The sequence below is a fragment of the Sus scrofa genome, chromosome 6 (assembly GCF_054392235.1).
Source record: "Sus scrofa isolate SSC_HxYL_T2T_F1_AM1 chromosome 6, Sscrofa_HxYL_maternal_Yorkshire_Landrace_v2.0, whole genome shotgun sequence".
NCBI classification, from domain to species: domain Eukaryota; kingdom Metazoa; phylum Chordata; class Mammalia; order Artiodactyla; family Suidae; genus Sus; species Sus scrofa.
In genome coordinates, this window is record NC_139388.1 from 114,340,782 (window position 1) to 114,359,713 (window position 18,932).

General features: G+C 41.7%; 1 protein-coding gene and 2 long non-coding RNA genes across 21 annotated transcripts in view; 2 read left to right on the top strand and 1 right to left on the bottom strand.

Moving 5' to 3' along the window:
- Window positions 1–18,932, top strand: part of LOC146402773 (uncharacterized) — a 341,109-nt gene that overhangs the window by 289,257 nt on the left and 32,920 nt on the right. The gene's annotated exons all lie outside the window — the stretch shown is intronic.
- The window catches only part of ZNF521 (zinc finger protein 521), an 847,543-nt gene that overhangs the window by 16,325 nt on the left and 812,286 nt on the right, over window positions 1–18,932 (bottom strand). For all 19 annotated transcript variants that reach the window (XM_084964340.1, XM_084964336.1, XM_084964337.1 and 16 more), the window contains 2 exons: window positions 14,605–14,736; window positions 12,055–12,170 (listed from right to left, as the gene is read on the bottom strand). In XM_084964340.1, the coding sequence (XP_084820466.1) occupies window positions 12,055–12,170; window positions 14,605–14,736 (248 nt within the window). The remainder of the gene's footprint in view (window positions 1–12,054; window positions 12,171–14,604; window positions 14,737–18,932) is intronic.
- LOC146402774 (uncharacterized) lies at window positions 1,230–10,646 on the top strand. The gene is made up of 2 exons (XR_014807817.1): window positions 1,230–3,653; window positions 6,920–10,646. It is a non-coding gene; the product is annotated as an uncharacterized LOC146402774 (long non-coding RNA).

Consider the following 18,932-nt stretch of genomic DNA (forward strand, 5'->3'; position numbering starts at 1 on the left):
TAAATGTAAAAGATTCTGGGAGCAATTCAACAGTGATGTAGTGTGTGACTCAAAGAAGAAGAAGAAAAAAAAAACATTTACTCTGCTCTTCTTCTGACAGTTTCTCATAAAATATCTGCAGTCCATCTATCTTTTAGTACTCCAGGCTCCTCTGGAGAGCAGAAAATGGTGGTTTAAAGCTCTCTTCAGTGCCAGTCTGCGGGAGATTGCTTTCCACAGGACCCCCGCTGATGGAGGCCTAGGGGAAGAGGCCCAGGAGTTATTCAATCAGCCCGAGACTCTGGGGCGGCTGGGGGTCCTTTGAGGGCTGATTAGAAAGCTGCCCTCCTGTTGCCTGCCTCGGAACAGAACGAAATGAGCAGCCTCTTGCTGAGCAGATTCTGCAAGGAGGAATTTCACCTGTCATGGAGTTTGTCAGAATTTCAGGATTTATCTTGGTGCAAAATTAATAAAATACCAACCAGGATTTCAGGCTGACTACTCAGCTGTGTCATCTCAAAGTGATCTTTCACCCAAGCAAACCTGGACAAGGAGCGCGGCCACGCCTGCCCTACTTTTCTTCCAGAGGGAGAGGGAGACACGACGGGCCGCAGGCCAGCCAGACGTCAGGAGGAGATTCTGAGCCAATTACACACAAGGCTGAGTTACGGTGTGGGTGCTACTGTCTTAATGGGTGACCTCTGACCTCGCCGGCGGAGTTCTGAAGGCTCTTAGGAATAAGCTCGGGTCTGAAGTAGAAAAAGGCCATTTCTGCAGTTGATAACACAGTAGGTCCCCCATGGCATCACATCTGTTAAATTCATACCCTGGCATTCCAGGCCTGGGTCTGATTCATCTTATTAAAGGAGGACTAACAATGGGCTACGTTAAGAGCACATATTGTGAAACACTGCAAATTAAAGCCGTTTGCAAAGAGGTGCGGTGCCATCTTTTGTGGAACCTGCACTGTCCTCCTGCCCCATCTCCCCCGGGGCTCCCAGCCCTGTGGGGGAGTGGGGTTTGGGGAGGGAGAGGGAGGGGGCCCAGAGGGGCTGGGACATGGTGGGAACAAGCCGCCCCCGGCAGGGTTCTGTGATGCCCAGGGCTTGAGCATCTTGAGCTGAGGCTCTGGGTGACCCTGAGGCAGTGGGCTCTGGTCTCCGCGTGGACGGCATCCTATCACAGACAGGCCAGTGTGTGGGGACGGGGTCGGCGCTTCCACCACTGGCTGGCCCGCAGCTCCGAACAGCGTGGACAAACGTTTCTCTGGTTGGACTCTGGATTCTGAACTCAGGCTCAGAACAGGATTAATCTGAATGGTAACATCCACCTTGGTTGCGTTCCTGGCCTCTCATGCTGGGACCACGGGCGCCTCTTCTTAACTGGTGACTGGCAGGGCGTCCTCGCCTCCCAGAGTCTGCCACTGGCTGAAGCTTCCTTGTGCACTTTCTAATCCACATTTTCTGAATGCGACTTTTTTTTTTTGTTTTTTCTTTAGGGCCGCACCCACGGCATAGGGAGGTTCCCAGGCTAGGAGCTGAATTGGAGCTACAGCTGCCGGCCAACGCCACAGCCACAGCAATGCCAGATCTGAGCCGCATCTGCGACGTACACCACAGCCCATGGCAACGCTGGATCCTTAACCCCCTGAGTGGGCTGGGGCTTGAGCCTGAGTCCTCATGGATACCAGTCAGATTTGTTTCCACTTCACCACAACGGGAACTCCCTGCACGAGCCATCTCACAGTGCTGCGACGCCTCCTTCCAGCCCCTCCCCTAGTGAAATGGCAGGTCTGGTTTGGAGGGCCACCTTTACAAAGCAGTAGTAGGCAGACAACATTACTACCAAGAGATCTCAGGAAGAGTGAGTAACAGAGAGAGAGAGGGAGCTTGTGAGCGAAGGCACAGATGGTGGGCGGGGAGGCAGGGTGCTCACAGCAGGCTTCAGTGGAGATGCATTAACTCCACAGAGGGACGGGGGCGTCCCACCAGCACTGTCATGAATTATAACTGAGTATGGGGGTGAGGCCTGCGTGCCTGGCTCCTGGCAAATAGACTGTTCTATTTTCCTGCACAATCACCTTTCACCCTTATAACCTCCAAGCCCAGCAGCGCACACTGCTGATATTTAATGGTATCACAGTAGCCTTTTATGTGTGTAGAAGGCACACAAACTTAGCAGATGTGCCCGGTGGTGTAAGTTGGATAATTATAAAATTAAGTTTTGGCAAGGTGAAAAAGGAAACCTTTTACGGGTAATTCGGGTTTCCAGCAGGAGGTGGTCTTCTGCCAGCTGAGGGGCCTCATCAAAGCAAGAGGAGGCCAGGAAAGAAAGATGCCAGCCTCCCAGACGCTGGGTGCAAGGGAAAAGCCTCCTCTCGGCAAACATCCCCTCCTTTTACGGGAAAGCGGTTCCTGCCCAGTCAGTTCACCCACTCACTCATTCACTCAATGAAGTTATCAATGAAGGAGGCCTGTTATTTTAGGCAGTTTAAAATTTCACCACTTTTAAAGGACTCGTTTACCCTGCCTTTCACTCCCGTTTAAAGCCTCTCGGAGTTGCTGTTCTAAATGACAGCACCGCGAGCGCTGCTTTTAAGCACTATTCATCTCGCCCGCCACATCGCAGGCTTTTACAGAACACTGCTCTCTCTCCAGTAAGGGGAACTCACTCCTTCATAGCTGCAGGGCAGAGCCTGTTACGAGCTGTACGTTCACTGCAAATATAACAATAAAGGATACAAATGTGAATTCCTCTTAAAATACACGCTTGGCTCTGAAGCTGCCTTGCCTTAGCAAACTCGATCAAGAACAGCCTATCAATCTTTCTCCAAATGCACTGCAACAGCTCATTTCCCGCGGGCCGTCCAAGGGATGGCCACGTCGACAGATCAGAAGATGCTGGAATGCATTCTTTGCTCATTTCAGGGGATTCATTGTTGAAGCCCGTGATTACCATCTCTCTAACTCTGTCACAACAGTTAGAGAGGGAAGTGGTGTTTTCCAATAGTGATCAGAGTTGGCAAAGACAAAGGCATGGTGTCGCTGCATAATGCGCGGAAACGGATCCACGTGTGGCGCAAACGTCTAAAATAGGAGCACCTGTGGGACTTCGACATGCCTCCTTGCATCGCAGAATGTTCTCGAAATGTGGCTGTCCAGCGCTCTCGGAAGGATCTGACTGTACAAAGGTGCTGGGGCGGAGGGCTGTCTTTACAGGACAGTCATGCCTGCAGTTTCTCCTTCCTAACGGAGGCAGATCTTCTGGTGCTGTGGCAGCAGGCTGTCTTGGCGACATGGAAGACGGCAGGGCCAGCGAAGCCCAGCCAAAGCAGAATGTGGCAGAGGTGATGAACATTTCCAGGGGGTGGGGAGGGAGGGGGCTGTAGCACTGGCCACAGTGCTCTTCAGTACACCCTAGCTGAATGCTCCATAAAGTCGCACTGATGGCAGTTTGGAGATGGCCATCTGTCGTCAACTCTGGGCCAGACAAAAAAATAATGTAACGGCAGATCGCTAACAACAGGGCTGTTGTAGGAGGGAATGAGTCCTCGAACGGGGAGGTGGTGCTCCATCTTTTAATAGCGAAAACCAGCCATCGATATGAACATCAAGAAATTAATGGATGGAGAATTTTAAAAAACTGAGCTGGGGTGCCGTAGAATCCACTCAAAGGTAAGTAAAGTGGTTTTAGCTTATTGCCAGTACCTCGGTTGCCCTTCCTTCAGTCCGATTAACCGCTCGATTCTTGAAAATTTGACTAGCAGGACACATGGTGAAGCAGTGAGGGCCAAATTTAGAAAAAGGTGAGCCCAGGTTGTGCCTCCAAGCAGGCACACACAGATTAGGCATTTATTGGTACAAAATGGGCAATTGAAAATGCATTTACTCATGTAGTCCAAACGAGCTCCTTGTGACAATCACGCTTAGCTATCTTTCTGTGTGCTTGCTCAGTTCTAGATGCAGTTTCATTAAAAAGAAAAATAAAGCTACCTCATCTTTAGAGGTACTACGAATGCTATACAATTTTAAACTTCCTTCTTTGCTCAAGAAAAACCCTGGCTTTGTCCTATTGCTTGGATGGTAGAAAGAGAGGCTGCAGGAAGGGAGAGTAAGGGAGAAAAGAGGGTTAGAGAGAATGCATGACGAACAGTCAAACTGAGGTTAGCCGTGCCCTATTTCTTTGTCCTATATGATTAACTCTCTGCCTTCAATGGTAAGGCCAATCAATCCTGATTGAATTATCCAATATTAACAGCTGAAAGTGATCAAAAGTAATGGTGAAAACATAGTGCCAATCAATAAATCAATGCAAATGATTCGGTTCCTGGAGATCCGATCAAATAAAAGAGATAGATCAATTTAACCACTGAGCAAATTAAGTGGAAGCTGCTGTAGCACCAATTTACTTCGAAAGCCCTGAAGGCCCACAAAGCAGAGAAATGAGGTGGTGTAGAGGGGGAACCAGTTCCAGAACCACAGGTTTACTTGACACAGTTTATCCTCCTGCAGACCTCCAAGTCTACAGGATGTGTTTAGGGACTGCGACTTCCACCCCACGGACAGGAGACACACAGAGGTCCAATGAGCTGCAGGAAATGGACAGTTTAGGTGTAAGATACAGACCACCCGGGAAGAGGCAGGGAGACCCCACCCCCACCCTGCACACTCACTGTCCTCCCAAATGATCAGTATGGTACCCAGCTATGGCAGGCCCAGACATGGTGATGGGTGATGGGCGAATCTTTCCAATCATGGGGTCCCACAGGGAGCCCATAGGATAAGAGGCAAGGCAGGATGGGGTTTTGAGCCTTACAGTTGGAGTGGGGATAATGAAAGACATTCAAGCTCTGTTAGAAATAAAAACAAAACAATTGAAAAATATAGAAAAGTTGTGAGATGACGACGAGTATGAGGAGCAAATAGGTTTTTTTTTTTTGCTATTTAGGGCTGCACCTGTGGCATATGGAAGTTCCCAGGCTCGGGGTCGAATCAGAGCTGTAGTTGCTGGCCTACACCACAGCTGCAGCAACATGGGATCTGAGCTGAGTCTGTGACCTACACCACAGCTCACAGCAATGCCAGATCCCCGACCCAGTGAGCGAGGTCAGGGATCCAATCCGCATCCTCATGGATACTAGTCAGATTCATTTATGCTGTCCCACGAAGGGAACTCCTGAGGCACAAATAGTTTTAAAGGCACTTCTTATAGATGTGCACTGAGTTGTAATACACACTTTTCCATCCCTCTTGTTTGCTAAAGAGAATTTCAGCCTGAGTCAGATAAAAATATGAAAATAAAGTAGACTAAAACAAAACCTTTTTCACACCACTCCCTGATCCTACCCTGTCTTATGACGGGGAGGGAGCGGGAGACAAGATAAAATTTTATGTTTTGGCCTCTTGTCCTTAATTTGGGAGGGAGTGAAAGAAGGGTCAGGTTTTTCTGAAATACATTTCTGAAAGAAAATATAAATGTTTAGTTTTATAGCTGTATGTGAAAAAGAAAAAAAAATCCTTTAATCCCTTGAAAAAGATGAATGTTTTAAAATAAGATTTTTTTACCTGGAAACCAATTAACAGGAAACTATGTCAAGGTATGATTAATTGGGAAATTATTCCAGTGAACTAGAACAGAGAACTAAGAAATTCTGACATGTCTGGGATAGAGACTTTTTTCTAAAGTAGTGATGGATCTTGATTTTCTTTACTGAGGTTAGCATTAGGGAGCAGGGGGAGCGTCCAGGCACCAGTGTTCATCCAGAGCCTCCTGCTCCTCGCTCTTCACTGAAGGATCAAAATCAGCTACTCCATCACACTCTCATCAGGATCCAGGACTTGGGCATAATGCTCTATTGTCTCCTGCAAGCCCATTTTACAGATAATAACATGGACGCTCAGAGCCAGTCACTTGTAAGCATGGTGACCAAAAGTCACTGGTTTCTGTTCTCTGTATCTCATGCCCTTTCCCTCATCCTAAGCTGCCTATGGAGAAATCAAAGCAAAATAAAGCTACATGAAAAAAACCCAGAAAAACGATTTTTTAGAAACCCATTCGCTCTTTGAGATTTTTTTTTTTTACGGATGGCAACCTCTCCCCCATCCACAGATACTGCAATCAGATCTGTCCTTCAGGAGTTCCCGTCGTGGCGCAGTGGTTAACGAATCCGACTAGGAACCATGAGGTGGCGGGTTCGGTCCCTGCCCTTGCTCAGTGGGTTAAGGATCCGGCGTTGCCGTGAGCTGTGGTGTAGGTTGCAGACACGGCTCGGATCCTGCATTGCTGTGGCTCTGGCGTAGGCCGGTGGCTACAGCTCCGATTCCACCCCTAGCCTGGGAACCTCCATATGCCACGGGAGTGGCCCAAGAAATAGCAAAAAGACAAAAAAAAAAAAAAAAAAATCTGTCCTTCAAAACCAGCTTGAATGCCTTCTACCTGATGGCTTTCTCGATTCTCCCAGCTGGAGAATAAACATCTTCTCTTGGAATACTTAAAACAATTTATTACATATTACCTCTGATGGTAGTTAATCATATGCAAATCTTATCTTTTCTAGTACACTGTAAATATGATATATTTCTAACTCTTCTTGTTTTATCCTAGAGAGTTTGCGACCGGAGTAAACTTAAAATCATGAAATTATAGTTTTAGAAATGTTTTCAATGAATAAATATATTTTCTTCCCTAATAATGACACAGGGGCAACAGTAGTGTAGAGCATGGCATCTGTGCTTTGGCTGTGAACGAGGACTCTTAACCACCTCATCATTTATTACTTAAGACTCTGAGGCACGGATTTGTAGAACAATGATTAAAAGGCGAGTTCAGGTCAGTCGTAAGTTAGTGAGTGACTCAGTCAGCCACGAAGCAGCTGCATTTCGATGCTGTATGATTGCCCTATACATCCCATCCCATATGCAGTAATTCAATTTTCTTTCAGAAATAGGACCATAAAACTGGAGCAACAATTAAGCTGTGGTGTGAAAAACAGGCGTTGGAATCAGGTTGCTTTGGTGGGAAAGTGATTTGAGAAGATCAAACAGCTGTAGAGACAATTACGTATTTAAACTTTAATGATATCTCGAAGTCGTGGTGTATCCCTCGGAATGTCCAATCACTGCTGTGTTTTGTATGCGGAAAATACTGCATCCATGAATTAATGAAAGGAAGGGCAAGGACCACAATAATCTTTGACTCAAAAGGAAGTGAAATACCAGAATCTCAAAGCCTCCCTCTCATCTAGGCCAATTCCCTCCCTTCCCACCGCTGGAATTCCCTCTACGTCCATTAAATTCACAACACGATGCCTCAGAGAACTTTCTATGGGGACACATTGGAAGAGGATGATTTGATCACTGCCATTGAATTGTAGTTTTTCTAGAGGCACTAATTAAACAGTAATTACTGTATTGAAAGAAAGTGGCCTATTCAACGGAATTTTTACGCCACTCGCTCACACCTGTATAAACCACTTTGGATACAAATATGCATTGTAGGATATTATTCTTGGACCATACTATCCTTTTTTGCAAAGCAGCTTCCTTAAGTTCCACAGGAAAAAAAAAAAAAGTTTTGAGGTCTACTAGGAAAACATGTGAAACATTCAACATATTCATTTGCTTTTAAAATAACAAAATGTTCATTTAGTTCCAATAAGGCACTCCTATGCCAAAGCACCTCTTCCCTACCAGCATGCTAGGTGGCCTCTGACGTATATTAGAATTCCTGGCAAGAACCCTACCAGGATTTTTACATTATACATTGCTGGTGTGGCATCAAGAACTTCTGGTCAGAAAGGTTTAGGGGTCATATGAAAACCTTAGCTTCCACAGTGTTAAGTCCTAGACTGAGTGTTCCACAGAACCAAGTTCCATCTTGCTTAATTCTAAAAGGAATTGTGGTGGGACTTCCCACGTAAGAATCCAAATGCCGCTGCTTAAGATGCTGGGGAGACAAGGGTTGGATCCCCGGCTGGCACAGTGGGTTGAAGTAGCTGGCACTGCTGCAGCTGTGGTGGTGTAGGTCACAGCTGTGGCTTGCATTCAATCCCTGACCCAGGAACTCATGGTGTGGGTGCTGAAGGTGTGGCTGAAAAATTTTTTAAAATAACATCAATCAATCAATCAATCATCAATGAAAGGAACTGTGGTCTGTGATGTCAAAGGATGGCACCCAAAGAGTCCTGGAATTCCTGAAGATAGACAGCATATTGCAAGGAATTATCTGAATTCTGCCTGGTATTATAGGTAATGATGATGAAAATAGCGCACCTCTTTGTCAGTGTGCGCATGTGTGGGTGTATGTAATTTCATCCCCAACAAAGCACTTCTATCTTCAAAAAGATGCTATGGTGTTTTTAACTGGGTATAAACAGTGAAAGGGATGTAAATTACTCCCCATGGTCATGAAATCACCTGCGCATCATTACAAGATACACCACGGTGATGTTCCTGGGCAATTCTGAACGCTCGTCCTGCTTAGCCTACTATTTTCACTCTGATTTAAGAGCCAAATAAACTATATGCTTTCAAATCTCCAATCTCCAGTTCTTGGGCATTTGGTTTATAAGCTTTGATTTTAAGCTAATATCAATTCTTTCACAGTTTGCATACTACTTAACAGCATCATTTAGGTGTAGTGGCCATATCCTTTAAAACTTAAAAAAACCCCAAATGACTTAACCTTCTATAGTTCTTGCAGTAAGAATACTACACCTCTTGTGAAGAGTCCTTCTTTACCGACATAGACAGATAGATGAGTTCCAGTGGTATGACTTGGGTTGATTTTTAAATTTGCATTTATTTTACATAACAGGGCATGAACTTGTAATGTAAAGTGGGCTGGGAAAGGGGCTTCATTTTTCTACTCTGGTATTATTTTGCTTATGGATATCATTTCCTATTGTCACCTTAATTTCAGCTTATTCTCTCCTTCCTTGTAGAAATTAACAAAACTGTACTACAGTTTTTTTTTTTTAATGTACTCAACATGTCCACTCTCTATGCAGGAAATAAAAGAAATCAGTATTTAAAAATATATTAATTCCATCCTCTAAGCACATTGGTACAGATAATTTGGGTAATGAAAACAAGGGCACAGAAATCTGTGAACCTACCTCTAAGTTTAAGTCATAAAAATCAAAATACTCTCAAAACTAGAAAAAGTAGAGTTTCCTTTTTACATTTTTATTAATGTATTAGAATTAAAAGCCACTATTCCTGGGGATTTTAGAAAATAGATACGTAGACATTTCAATGACTGTGGATATTAGTTTGAAATAATTACCACATATTCACTGTAAATACTGCTCTTATCAAAAGAATGGTATACATATTGGGCCTGAGTATTGCATCAAGGCCAAATATGTATGGTTCTGAGTTGTGGGATTGCAAAAAGAAGGTCACGGGTTCAAATTATGAAACAAGTCTTATTTTGTCCTGGATCACAATCTGAATGAATGAGTCAGAAATGTTTTGAGAGATGTCGGACCTGGTAAGGTCTTAAAGACTCAGAAAGAGTTACAAATCCTGTACTATCTCTGCTATTCCAGCGGTTCTTACAGTGTGGCTTGGGGACCCCTGAGGGGGCACCTGGATCCTTTCAGGGGAGTCTGTTAGGTCAAGACTATTTTCGTAATAACATTATGATACTATTTGCCCTTTACACTCTCATTATCTCATGAGTGTACAGTGGCATTTTCTAGCAGCTACTTGACATGTGAAGATGCAATTTCTGACAGTTCGTAGAATTACACACTTGTGTTCTCTTGTGTTTAAAGCATTTCTCCATGTTGATTTTCATGTGGAAAATATCAACAGATAATAATCCACATAAATCAAAGCCTTTTGTGGTCTTCAATAATTTTTTTTTTTGGTCTTTTGTCTTTTTAGGGCCGCACCTGCAGCATATGGAGGTTCCCAGGCTAGGGGTCCAATCGGAGCTACAGCAGCCGGCCTATACCACAGCCACAGCCATGCCAGATCTGAGCAGTGTCTGCGATCTACACCACAGCTCGTGGCAATGCCGGATCCCTAACCCACTGAGCAAGGGCAGGGATTGAACCTGCAACCTCATGGTTCCTAGTTGGATTCGTTTCTGCTGCGCCATGACGGGAACTCCCGTCTTCAATAATTTTTAAATGTGAATGCGTCCTGAGATCAAAGAGATGGAGAACCTCTGGTTTATATTAACGGTAGGAAAGAGTGAATACTATCTGATCCATGAAACCCTAAAACATGCTGTAAAAGAAACTTGGAATCCTGAAGGATGTGTTTAATTTCTTAGTTTTGCCTACTCTATAATGGGCCACAGGCCACCACTGCTGGAGTGTGGGGTTCTCTTAATGAAAGACACTGAAGTTACCACCAGGTCAGTATTGTTAGAATCTACTAATACATCATGAAGGTGTATTTGCTACAAACTTTTTTCCAAGAACAGTAGGTAGAAGTCAGTCTTTACAGAATCTTCCCAACTTTGATTTTAAGCTAATATGAATTCTCTTTCACAGTTTGCATACTAATTAATGGCATCATTTAGGTGTAGTGGCCGTATCCTTTAAAACCTAAAAAACCCCAAATGACTTAACCTTCTATAGTTTGTGCAATAAGAAAACTATACTTTCCAGTAGAAATTTAGGTTGTTTTAATAAAACATGCTTTCAAATAATAGTCTAACTCAGTGTATCTTCTATATTCAATTTGCAAACAGATGTGACAGAGTAGAATTCTTTTTGAAGTGATAAAAAGTAATAAAGCAACTGTTAGCTTTGGTGCACTGACACATTATAACAATTAAATGGCATCACTCATTCTTTCATATATTTTTAAATTTACCTTCTTAATCTGCTATTTGTTCACTCACTGATAGGATAACTGAGATGATAAGCTATAAATTCCTTATTTTGATACATAATTCATATAAATATGGCTTCCCCAGAGCCCAGGAGGTCCAAAGCTGCCCTAGGGTCCACAGTGTGGGCTGGGAGATAAAGGAGTGGGTGGGGCTTCTGGTCCTTTGGTCCTGCATCAATTTGATCAGTGTCATCAGATCCTCTTCTGGTTGTTTAAGGGATTCAATGCCAAAGGGAAAAAAAATTACCCCCACCCCATTTTAATCTACATAAGTTTACTGTTACTAATAATGCTCACAATAATGAAATCATTTTGAATTCTAATCCATTCTCCTCCAGGGCACCAACAAGATTTAACAAAAAATATCATTCCATCAGAAAAAGGGGGATACAAATTAGATTCCTTTTTCAGATGAAGTAACAGGAAAAAAAGAATTATTTTTGTTTTATAATAAGTGACATTTCTGGATTAGGATCCAGTCTCTGACAGATACCAGCCTATTGCTAAGACTAATCAAAGCAACCAAACATTTATATTTTAGATTTCACTTTATATCCAAACCTTCTATTTCACTTTTACCTAACATCAACCCCGTCAGCATTACATATCCCTGTCATTTTTTCACATCTGAAGTTCAGAAACATTATGGACCAGCGCAAGGTCAGACATTTAGCAAGTGGGACACTCAAGGCTAAAGCCAATGTCTTTCGGTGCCAAGACTCACAACTCTAAGGCAGTCACTAAGTGATAATTATTCTATTCCATTAAGTAGAAGAAAGACACTGGACAAGAGTATAGCTTCTGTCTTCTCTTCCCTTCACCCTTCCAATTTTAAGCCCCTCAGGACAACAATAACCTGGACATCCATCCAGCCTGGAGCCCAGTGGGAACAGAACATGAATAAAACAGGATTTGGGAGAACGGGCCATGACAAGCGAGGTGCGTGATCCCACAGTCCAATAAACCTGACCCCGGAGTCTATCACACTAGGTCAGAAGGTCCAATTATAGGTCTGTTCTAGTTCTTTTTATGATTGACAGCAGCCAGAGGCAAAATTACTTTGGTGTCTGTTAATCCAGCCTCTAATTTTCCCTTTGCCCCAATACACACAAAGCATCATGGTGGCCCAGGGTGAGTGATACTGGGAGTCCAGATTTAAAATGCCCTTGTTCCCTATAAGAAGAGCAACTGAGTTCAATTCCAGTCCCCCTCATGGGGACATTACCTGCAGCTCTGTTTGGAAGAAAAACTTCTGTGGACATTGCGTGCAGTCATAGATCTTGTCTTCTTGTCCATGAGCAGAGAAAATATGCTGCTGCAACTTGTTTGCTTGAACAAATACTGAAATGATTTAAAAAAAAAAAAAAAGAAGAGTGAACTTGGGGTTATTATTTTTTTTTTACCCAAAATGCCCTCTGTCAATGACTCTACATGAGCAGTTACAGACAGAACAGAACAAATGGCACACCTCCTGGGTGTGACCCCTGCCAGGGACCTGGGGGTAGGGGTGGGGAAATTGAATCACCTGTGCTCATGGTTGGGTCTCTGGCTTTTGTTAAGATGCACTCTGCAGAGCACCTAATTCAATCCAAACAGCTCCAAAGTAAAGGTTTATCGAGGCCCTGCTCTCTATAAATCTTTGAAAACGAAAGCTGAGAATTGTCAAATGCACAGCACCATCTGAACAGAAATGACTCTTATTTCTCAGCAACCCACAGGTTAAGAAATCATAGATGCCAAAACCCTGTTTATTGTATTTGCCTAAAGTTATAGCTGGCAAACAGTTCTCTATTTAAATGTGTTAATGCTAAAAATTATATCCCACAGCTACTCTGGGGCACTGTCTATAAATGTGAAACAGAACGGCAGGTAAATTCTCTTTGGATACTTTAAGATCAACTCAGCCTACACACTGAATGCAAGGGTTTCAATAATATAAACATGTTCAATTTTAATGACTACAAAACAAGGCCCTAAGACTGTGTAACAGTTTACCTGGGAGACATACTATTAATAATTAAATTGTATATGCCAGAGGCAGTGTTTGGGTTGGCAGAACCGACTTCTGATGGATGCCTGGTGCACTGTGACCTAAAAAAGTTCGCATCTACAATATTAATCTGTATAAGCAGGGAAAGGATTTATTAAAGATGTTGGCATTTGACTTTGACTCTAATCATGAAAATTATTCTAATTGCCAGCCAACCTAAAGTATTAAAATATTGTTCTTGTGAGTCATACATTTTAATCATATTTCTCATTACCTTAAAAAACTGCTCAGATTTCTTCTTCTACCTAACATGCTTTATATTGGAAAGGTTTTTAAATTTTTTTTTTCTAAAATTACTTCAAGATACACTAAAACAATTCAGGTCTGTGAGCATAGGAAATGCAGATGGTTCATGATTAATGCATTTTTGTCTCTTACCTACACCAACCAAGAGAAATGGAGTTTTTAATACCGATCTGCAACAAATCTCCATTGAACTTAGCACATTTTACGAGGCTCCTGGCCACAACATGAAAGGACTGTTTTATTAGGGGTCTTAATCATGAGGAGATCTATGACCCAGGCCTCCTTATGAAGACTTATTATGAGCTTTCACAAAGAACCCAGACTCCTGACTCATTGTATCTTAAGACAAATGCTAATTTGTAGTAAAAAAAAAAACAACAAAAACCCTAACCATATATATCTTTTAAATACAAATCAAAAAATAGTCCCCAAAGAAGGAGTGGTTGATGGAGTTACTGAATGAAGGAGCCCCACAGGCAAGTGGTAAAGGCAGAACCATCAACATACTTGGGTACCGCTTGTGCTCACTGTGCCACAAGCATAGCCTGCTCTTTGTATTTTATCACAGGACAGAAATCTGCAGGCGGAATGCAGTGAGGGTTAACACTCAGTGCTTTGGAATTTTGCTCCACAAACCAAGAAGTCGGTTTTGAGGGAAGAATATATTTTTGTTTCGTTGGGCTTTTTCTGACAAAGAAGAAGGAAATCTAGCCTTGAGGGGTTTGGCCAACGAAACTGAAGGCAAGGCAAGATGATCACAGAGGATTTTCCAAAATAACTTTGTCATTGTCATGCGAGGACCAAACACCTGTGTGATCATATTTCAACCCCTATGGGCTTTACATTATAGTTCCTGATTTTTTTTTTTTTTTTTTTTTTGCTGCTGAAAACTATAATGCTCTAACACCCAATCAATGTTTCTTCTTCAAAGTGTAAATGTCTACTATCAACTTCTACCTTAAAAATCCAGTGTCCTAGGAAATAAAGGCCCCATCTAATCTGTTCCTCTAATCTGTTTTCTAGTTCAAAGAGTTTCGGGGGGGGGTTAATAGTGTCTTTTTATTTCACATAGGGAACATTATAAAAGTTTAAATAACAGACATGTGTTGACAACACGGCTGTACCTTTAGTCCAATGTCTTATGATGTAAAAGGCAGTCTTTGCCTTGGTAACCTTTTAACACCAAGAGGAGAAAAGTGAACGAAACATGGATGTCATTTTACAAATGGAAAAGTGCAAACTTCTGAGAGAACCTGAAATGCCATTTGTTCATCCTGACAGTTAACCTTCCTGATCGTTTGAGCCTTTAAAGTGAGCTGCAATCAATAATGCTAATCAGCAGGAATCAAACATCTTCTCCCCAAATTGAATGGAAGTCAGATCTTTAAAAAGGCCATAGTGGTGGGAAGTATGTCTTGGTAGGAAAGACATGATGTAGCCAAGCAGCTCTCCAGAGTTTTCCCGAAATAATCTTCCTACCTGTAAAGCAAACGGGACACTTGAAAGTGCCACCCATTCCTTCGAAGCTGTGCTCGATCAGGTGGCACTGGAGTTTGGCAGGGGAGTCGAAGGTCTGGCTGCAGAGTTTGCATTCATGGTTCAGTCCTTCATCTGTTAAGGAAAGTACGTGAGCAGAAAAGTTGACACCCATCACGCCTTTGACAGACCAAGTGAGTTAACTACAGTTGTGATACATTAAACACTTCCCAGCCCCAAATGTAAATATGTGAGGTAGTATAAATGGTTCCTGGTTATTTCATATTATTTATGAATTTATATCAGTTGAAAACATTTCTGGAATTTAAAATCCAACGATAATCACAAGGCAGGTTTTATCTTGGGGTAATGCATTTTATTAAGCTTTTCAAGTATAATTGGCATACCAGCAATGAGGCATTTCCTTTTCTCTAACTAGCAAGATTTTATGGGCTATGTATTTCTGAAGTCCGGAAAAAAAAAAAAAAAAAAGGATTCATACAAAAATGAGTAGCTTCTTCCCCAGACTGCTTCTCTGGTTTATCTAGAATGTTCCAGAGTTTCTATTACTAGCCACAAGGTTTTTTGTGGTTTTCCCATTGATATACACTTTTTTTCCCCCCTAATTCCAAGATTTTCTGGTAATTTGGAAATACTACTAATGCTTACAGTATCATATAAATGCTCTTTTTTTCCTGCTAGGCACCCCCAACCCCTCATATCTTCTCAGTTCACTGCTCACTTTATTCTGTAAAGACGGTTTCAATTTAACCCCCAGGTCTAGACTCAACCTGTCTTTCTCCCAGCACACTTTCATGAGTTCAGGGCTCACTTTTGACTAGTCCTGGATTTTTCTTTGATATCTCAGGAACAAGATGGTAGAAAAATATTTCGAAGTAGTAACAACTACTATGTAGAATGAAGAGTTTCTGTTGTAGACAGAAAACATCGTTTTTATGTTGTTTTCCTCATTGAGGTTTCTATGGAATGATACATTTAAGGCTTCTTCTAACTTGTTTCAATTCGCAATTATAAGAAATGAAAACCAGTGGCTGATGGAATGAACAACCTAACACTTCTTTGGTGCTTACTGTGTTTCAGACAAGGATGCTCTAAGCGCTTACAAATATGAGTTCACTTCATAGCAAGTACTATTATTCCCTTTTACAGATGAGAAAAACTAGGCCCAGAGATTTGAAGTGACTTTGCTCAGAGTCACCGGAGCAACACTTGGTGGAACCAGAACTTAAATGTGGGCAATCTGGTCCCAGGGTCCAGGATTTTAGCAGGTACACTATGGCACGCACCAGCTAGTCCCAACACTCTTGCTAGAAAAGTAAGGGCTAAGAAGTCACAATTTAATCTGAAATGTTATCAAGTTACATGTTTATCTTCTCTTATGTGCAGTGATTAAGAATGCTGCTGAGGAACACCAGTGTCAGACATTCCAGGTTTGGGGATGAAAGACGTATTTACATCTTGGAGGCAACACGTCTATGCTCCAAAGTTACTTCCTTTTACTCAACACAACATGCATGCAGAAGTCCTTCACCAGTTGCTATCATTGGCACCACAAAGGCCCAATTACAAAGTGAATTATTATTAGCTAACTAGGAGCAAAATCACGCTATTTGTATTCCTAATCTTTCTTCTCACACAAGTATGAGTCTTTAGAAGCAGAGGATTGGAATTTGTAAAAAGAGAAGCAAAGCACTAATTAAGCCACCCAGTACTGTCTACATTTCACAGGAGATAAAAACCTACTCTGTATTTGGGTGGCACAGTAAATTCCTTGATTATAATTATGTAAGAGGGAGTTTAATTGTGCATACTGACATGACAAGGGGTTATGCAAAAAGCTTTAGGGATTATATAAGATCAAGGGTTTTTCATCTCTTCCTTTCTTTCTCTCTCTTTTTTTAATTCTAAAGGCACCAAAATTTTGGATACTAAGTAAAATAAGAAACACAATTTATTGTAGGGAATGGGGTCAGTAAGTTAATCATCAGAAATACTTGCCAAATTTAAATGTTTTCTATTTCCTCAAGGCTGTGAACATTTATTGTGATAGCAAGGAAGTAACTGAGAGTTCTCATTTCATCTTTAAATTAAGATGTTATGCAGAAGAACCAAGATGTGGTGTAGGGGTTTGAGAAGGTATACACATTTGTTCCAGAGCTCTTAAACTTGGAGTATTTGTGAAGAGGGTTTTCTTGAGGATAGTGATTGACTGTTATATGAACATTCTATAAATCATGCAAGTTAGGATGGTCTTTAAAGTGCTGTTCCCTCTCTTGACTATGAGTATTTTGCCTGGAAAAGTAATAGAAGGGAAAATAAATAAGATATATGTATATGAGTACAAGGAAGATGTCCTCATTGATTTTTCTTTAATTCCTATTCAAAGAACAGAGAGGTTCCATCACAAAAAGTTAAATAATCCAAATTCAGTCCAGTGAATTCACAAAAGGTGACATACACACGCATCAAATATTTATGCCTTGTTAGTGCAGACTTATTTTTCATGAATTCTACACTTTGTGAGGGCACTGACGGCAATGACAATAACAAATCATCCAGCATTTTCAGAACTCTTCATGGTTTGAAAGCACATTGGAATACTGGAAAAAAAAAATGTTGGAAATTCTATCTGCCCTTTATTCCTAAGTTCCAGAGAGGTCTTGACCAATCAATAATTTGCCCTGGTGACTTGAGTAGGATGGAAAATATATCTGAATTATTACACAACAAATAATATATAAACAAAGGCCAGGATGCTCCAACCTAGAGAATGGACATCCCCACCCATCTCTCCTGCCATTGTTACCTTCCTGGCTCATTTCCCCGTGTTCACGCTTGTCACCAGAGGGTCAAATGATGATGAATGAGAGGGACAGGGAACCCAAAACATGGTTACAACTGGTGAATAGAATTCATTTTGTACTTTTATAAATTGAAGTAGGAGGGCTGGAGAGTAATGACAACTAATAAAACTTATTTACAGTAAGAATTTCAAAAGTTTATCCTTAGTCTCTGTTTCACTCAGCTATCATTTTTCTATATTTGCACTACAATTTTCAAAGAATTTTGAAAACACCCTTCGTCCCCAGGAATCTAGTTAAGCCCTGTTTCCTTTGCAAACTGAGTTCCCTTCCTTCCTTCTTCTTGTCTTGACATAAGGTCCCCAAGAACAGCGTAACCCAGTTTCCATTTACAGTCCATGTTCAAGAGGCGGTGCTCTCAACACCTCCAGCTTAGGGTCAGTTTAAGCCTTAGACTCAAGGACTTTGCCCACGAAGCCACAATTCTCACCTTGTTTCCCAAAGGTGCCAAAAGTTTAAAAAATTCAATCAGAAGAACCATTTCTGCTCTCCAGAAAGGTAGCAGCTGACAGTAATTGGATAATACAGTCTGACTCATTTATTAAAAAGAGATTCTGAGTCAATTGATTTAATAACCATTACAATATTCTATTAAGAATATAATAGGCTAGTGCAGCCCTATTGCTTTTTATTAAGTTATAGATGGGATCTATGGAAGAAAAACTTCCAGATTTTTCGTCCTCATTTTTGCTTATCTATGTGCTCCAGATTTTCCACAGTACACAGGATTTGCCTTCATAGGTTCCTTTGAAAATAAAAGAAGACAAAACCCCCACCCTTTCTATACTCTACTAATAAAGATGGACTCCCAACATTGACATTTTGATAGCCAAAAAGTTAGAAAATGAGCAATATTATGAAGGATAGAAAAAAACACCCGTTCTGAACATCAGACTGAAAAGTATTCTAGCCAAATACATGTGAAAGCAGAAATTAGCACACGGAAAGGGAGAGAGCTAAATCACAGTGCATTTTAATCAACTGAAATGAGAAGAGTATGGAGCTTTCAATATAAACTCCTATCTTTCCAGAACAAACAGAAAACCACTCTCTCTCTTGAATACTGGGGCAGAGGAGCAGGGCCGTGGCCAGCGGTGTGGGTCTGATGTTAAGAAAGGCGGGAGTGAAACTCTTAGCACTGTGAACAGTTTGTGGGCAGCCAGCAAACTCCTGTCCTGGTCAACCACTTTAAAGTAGGACCAAAGATGGTTCGGGTATAGTTGAGAGAGAATTTCACAGGTCTATACATTGCAGCTAAAATAATTATTTTCATATGTTAATCGTTGCATTAAGTGTGAACACAAATGTAAACAGGAATCAAGTCTACATAGAAGAGCCTGATGCTAACGTAAATATTTACTCCAATATTAAATGTTTCAAAGGAAAGCATCTGAATGCATAATTGCAACACAACCTCTTTGCCTTAGTGAGGAAGGAGAGAATTATTTA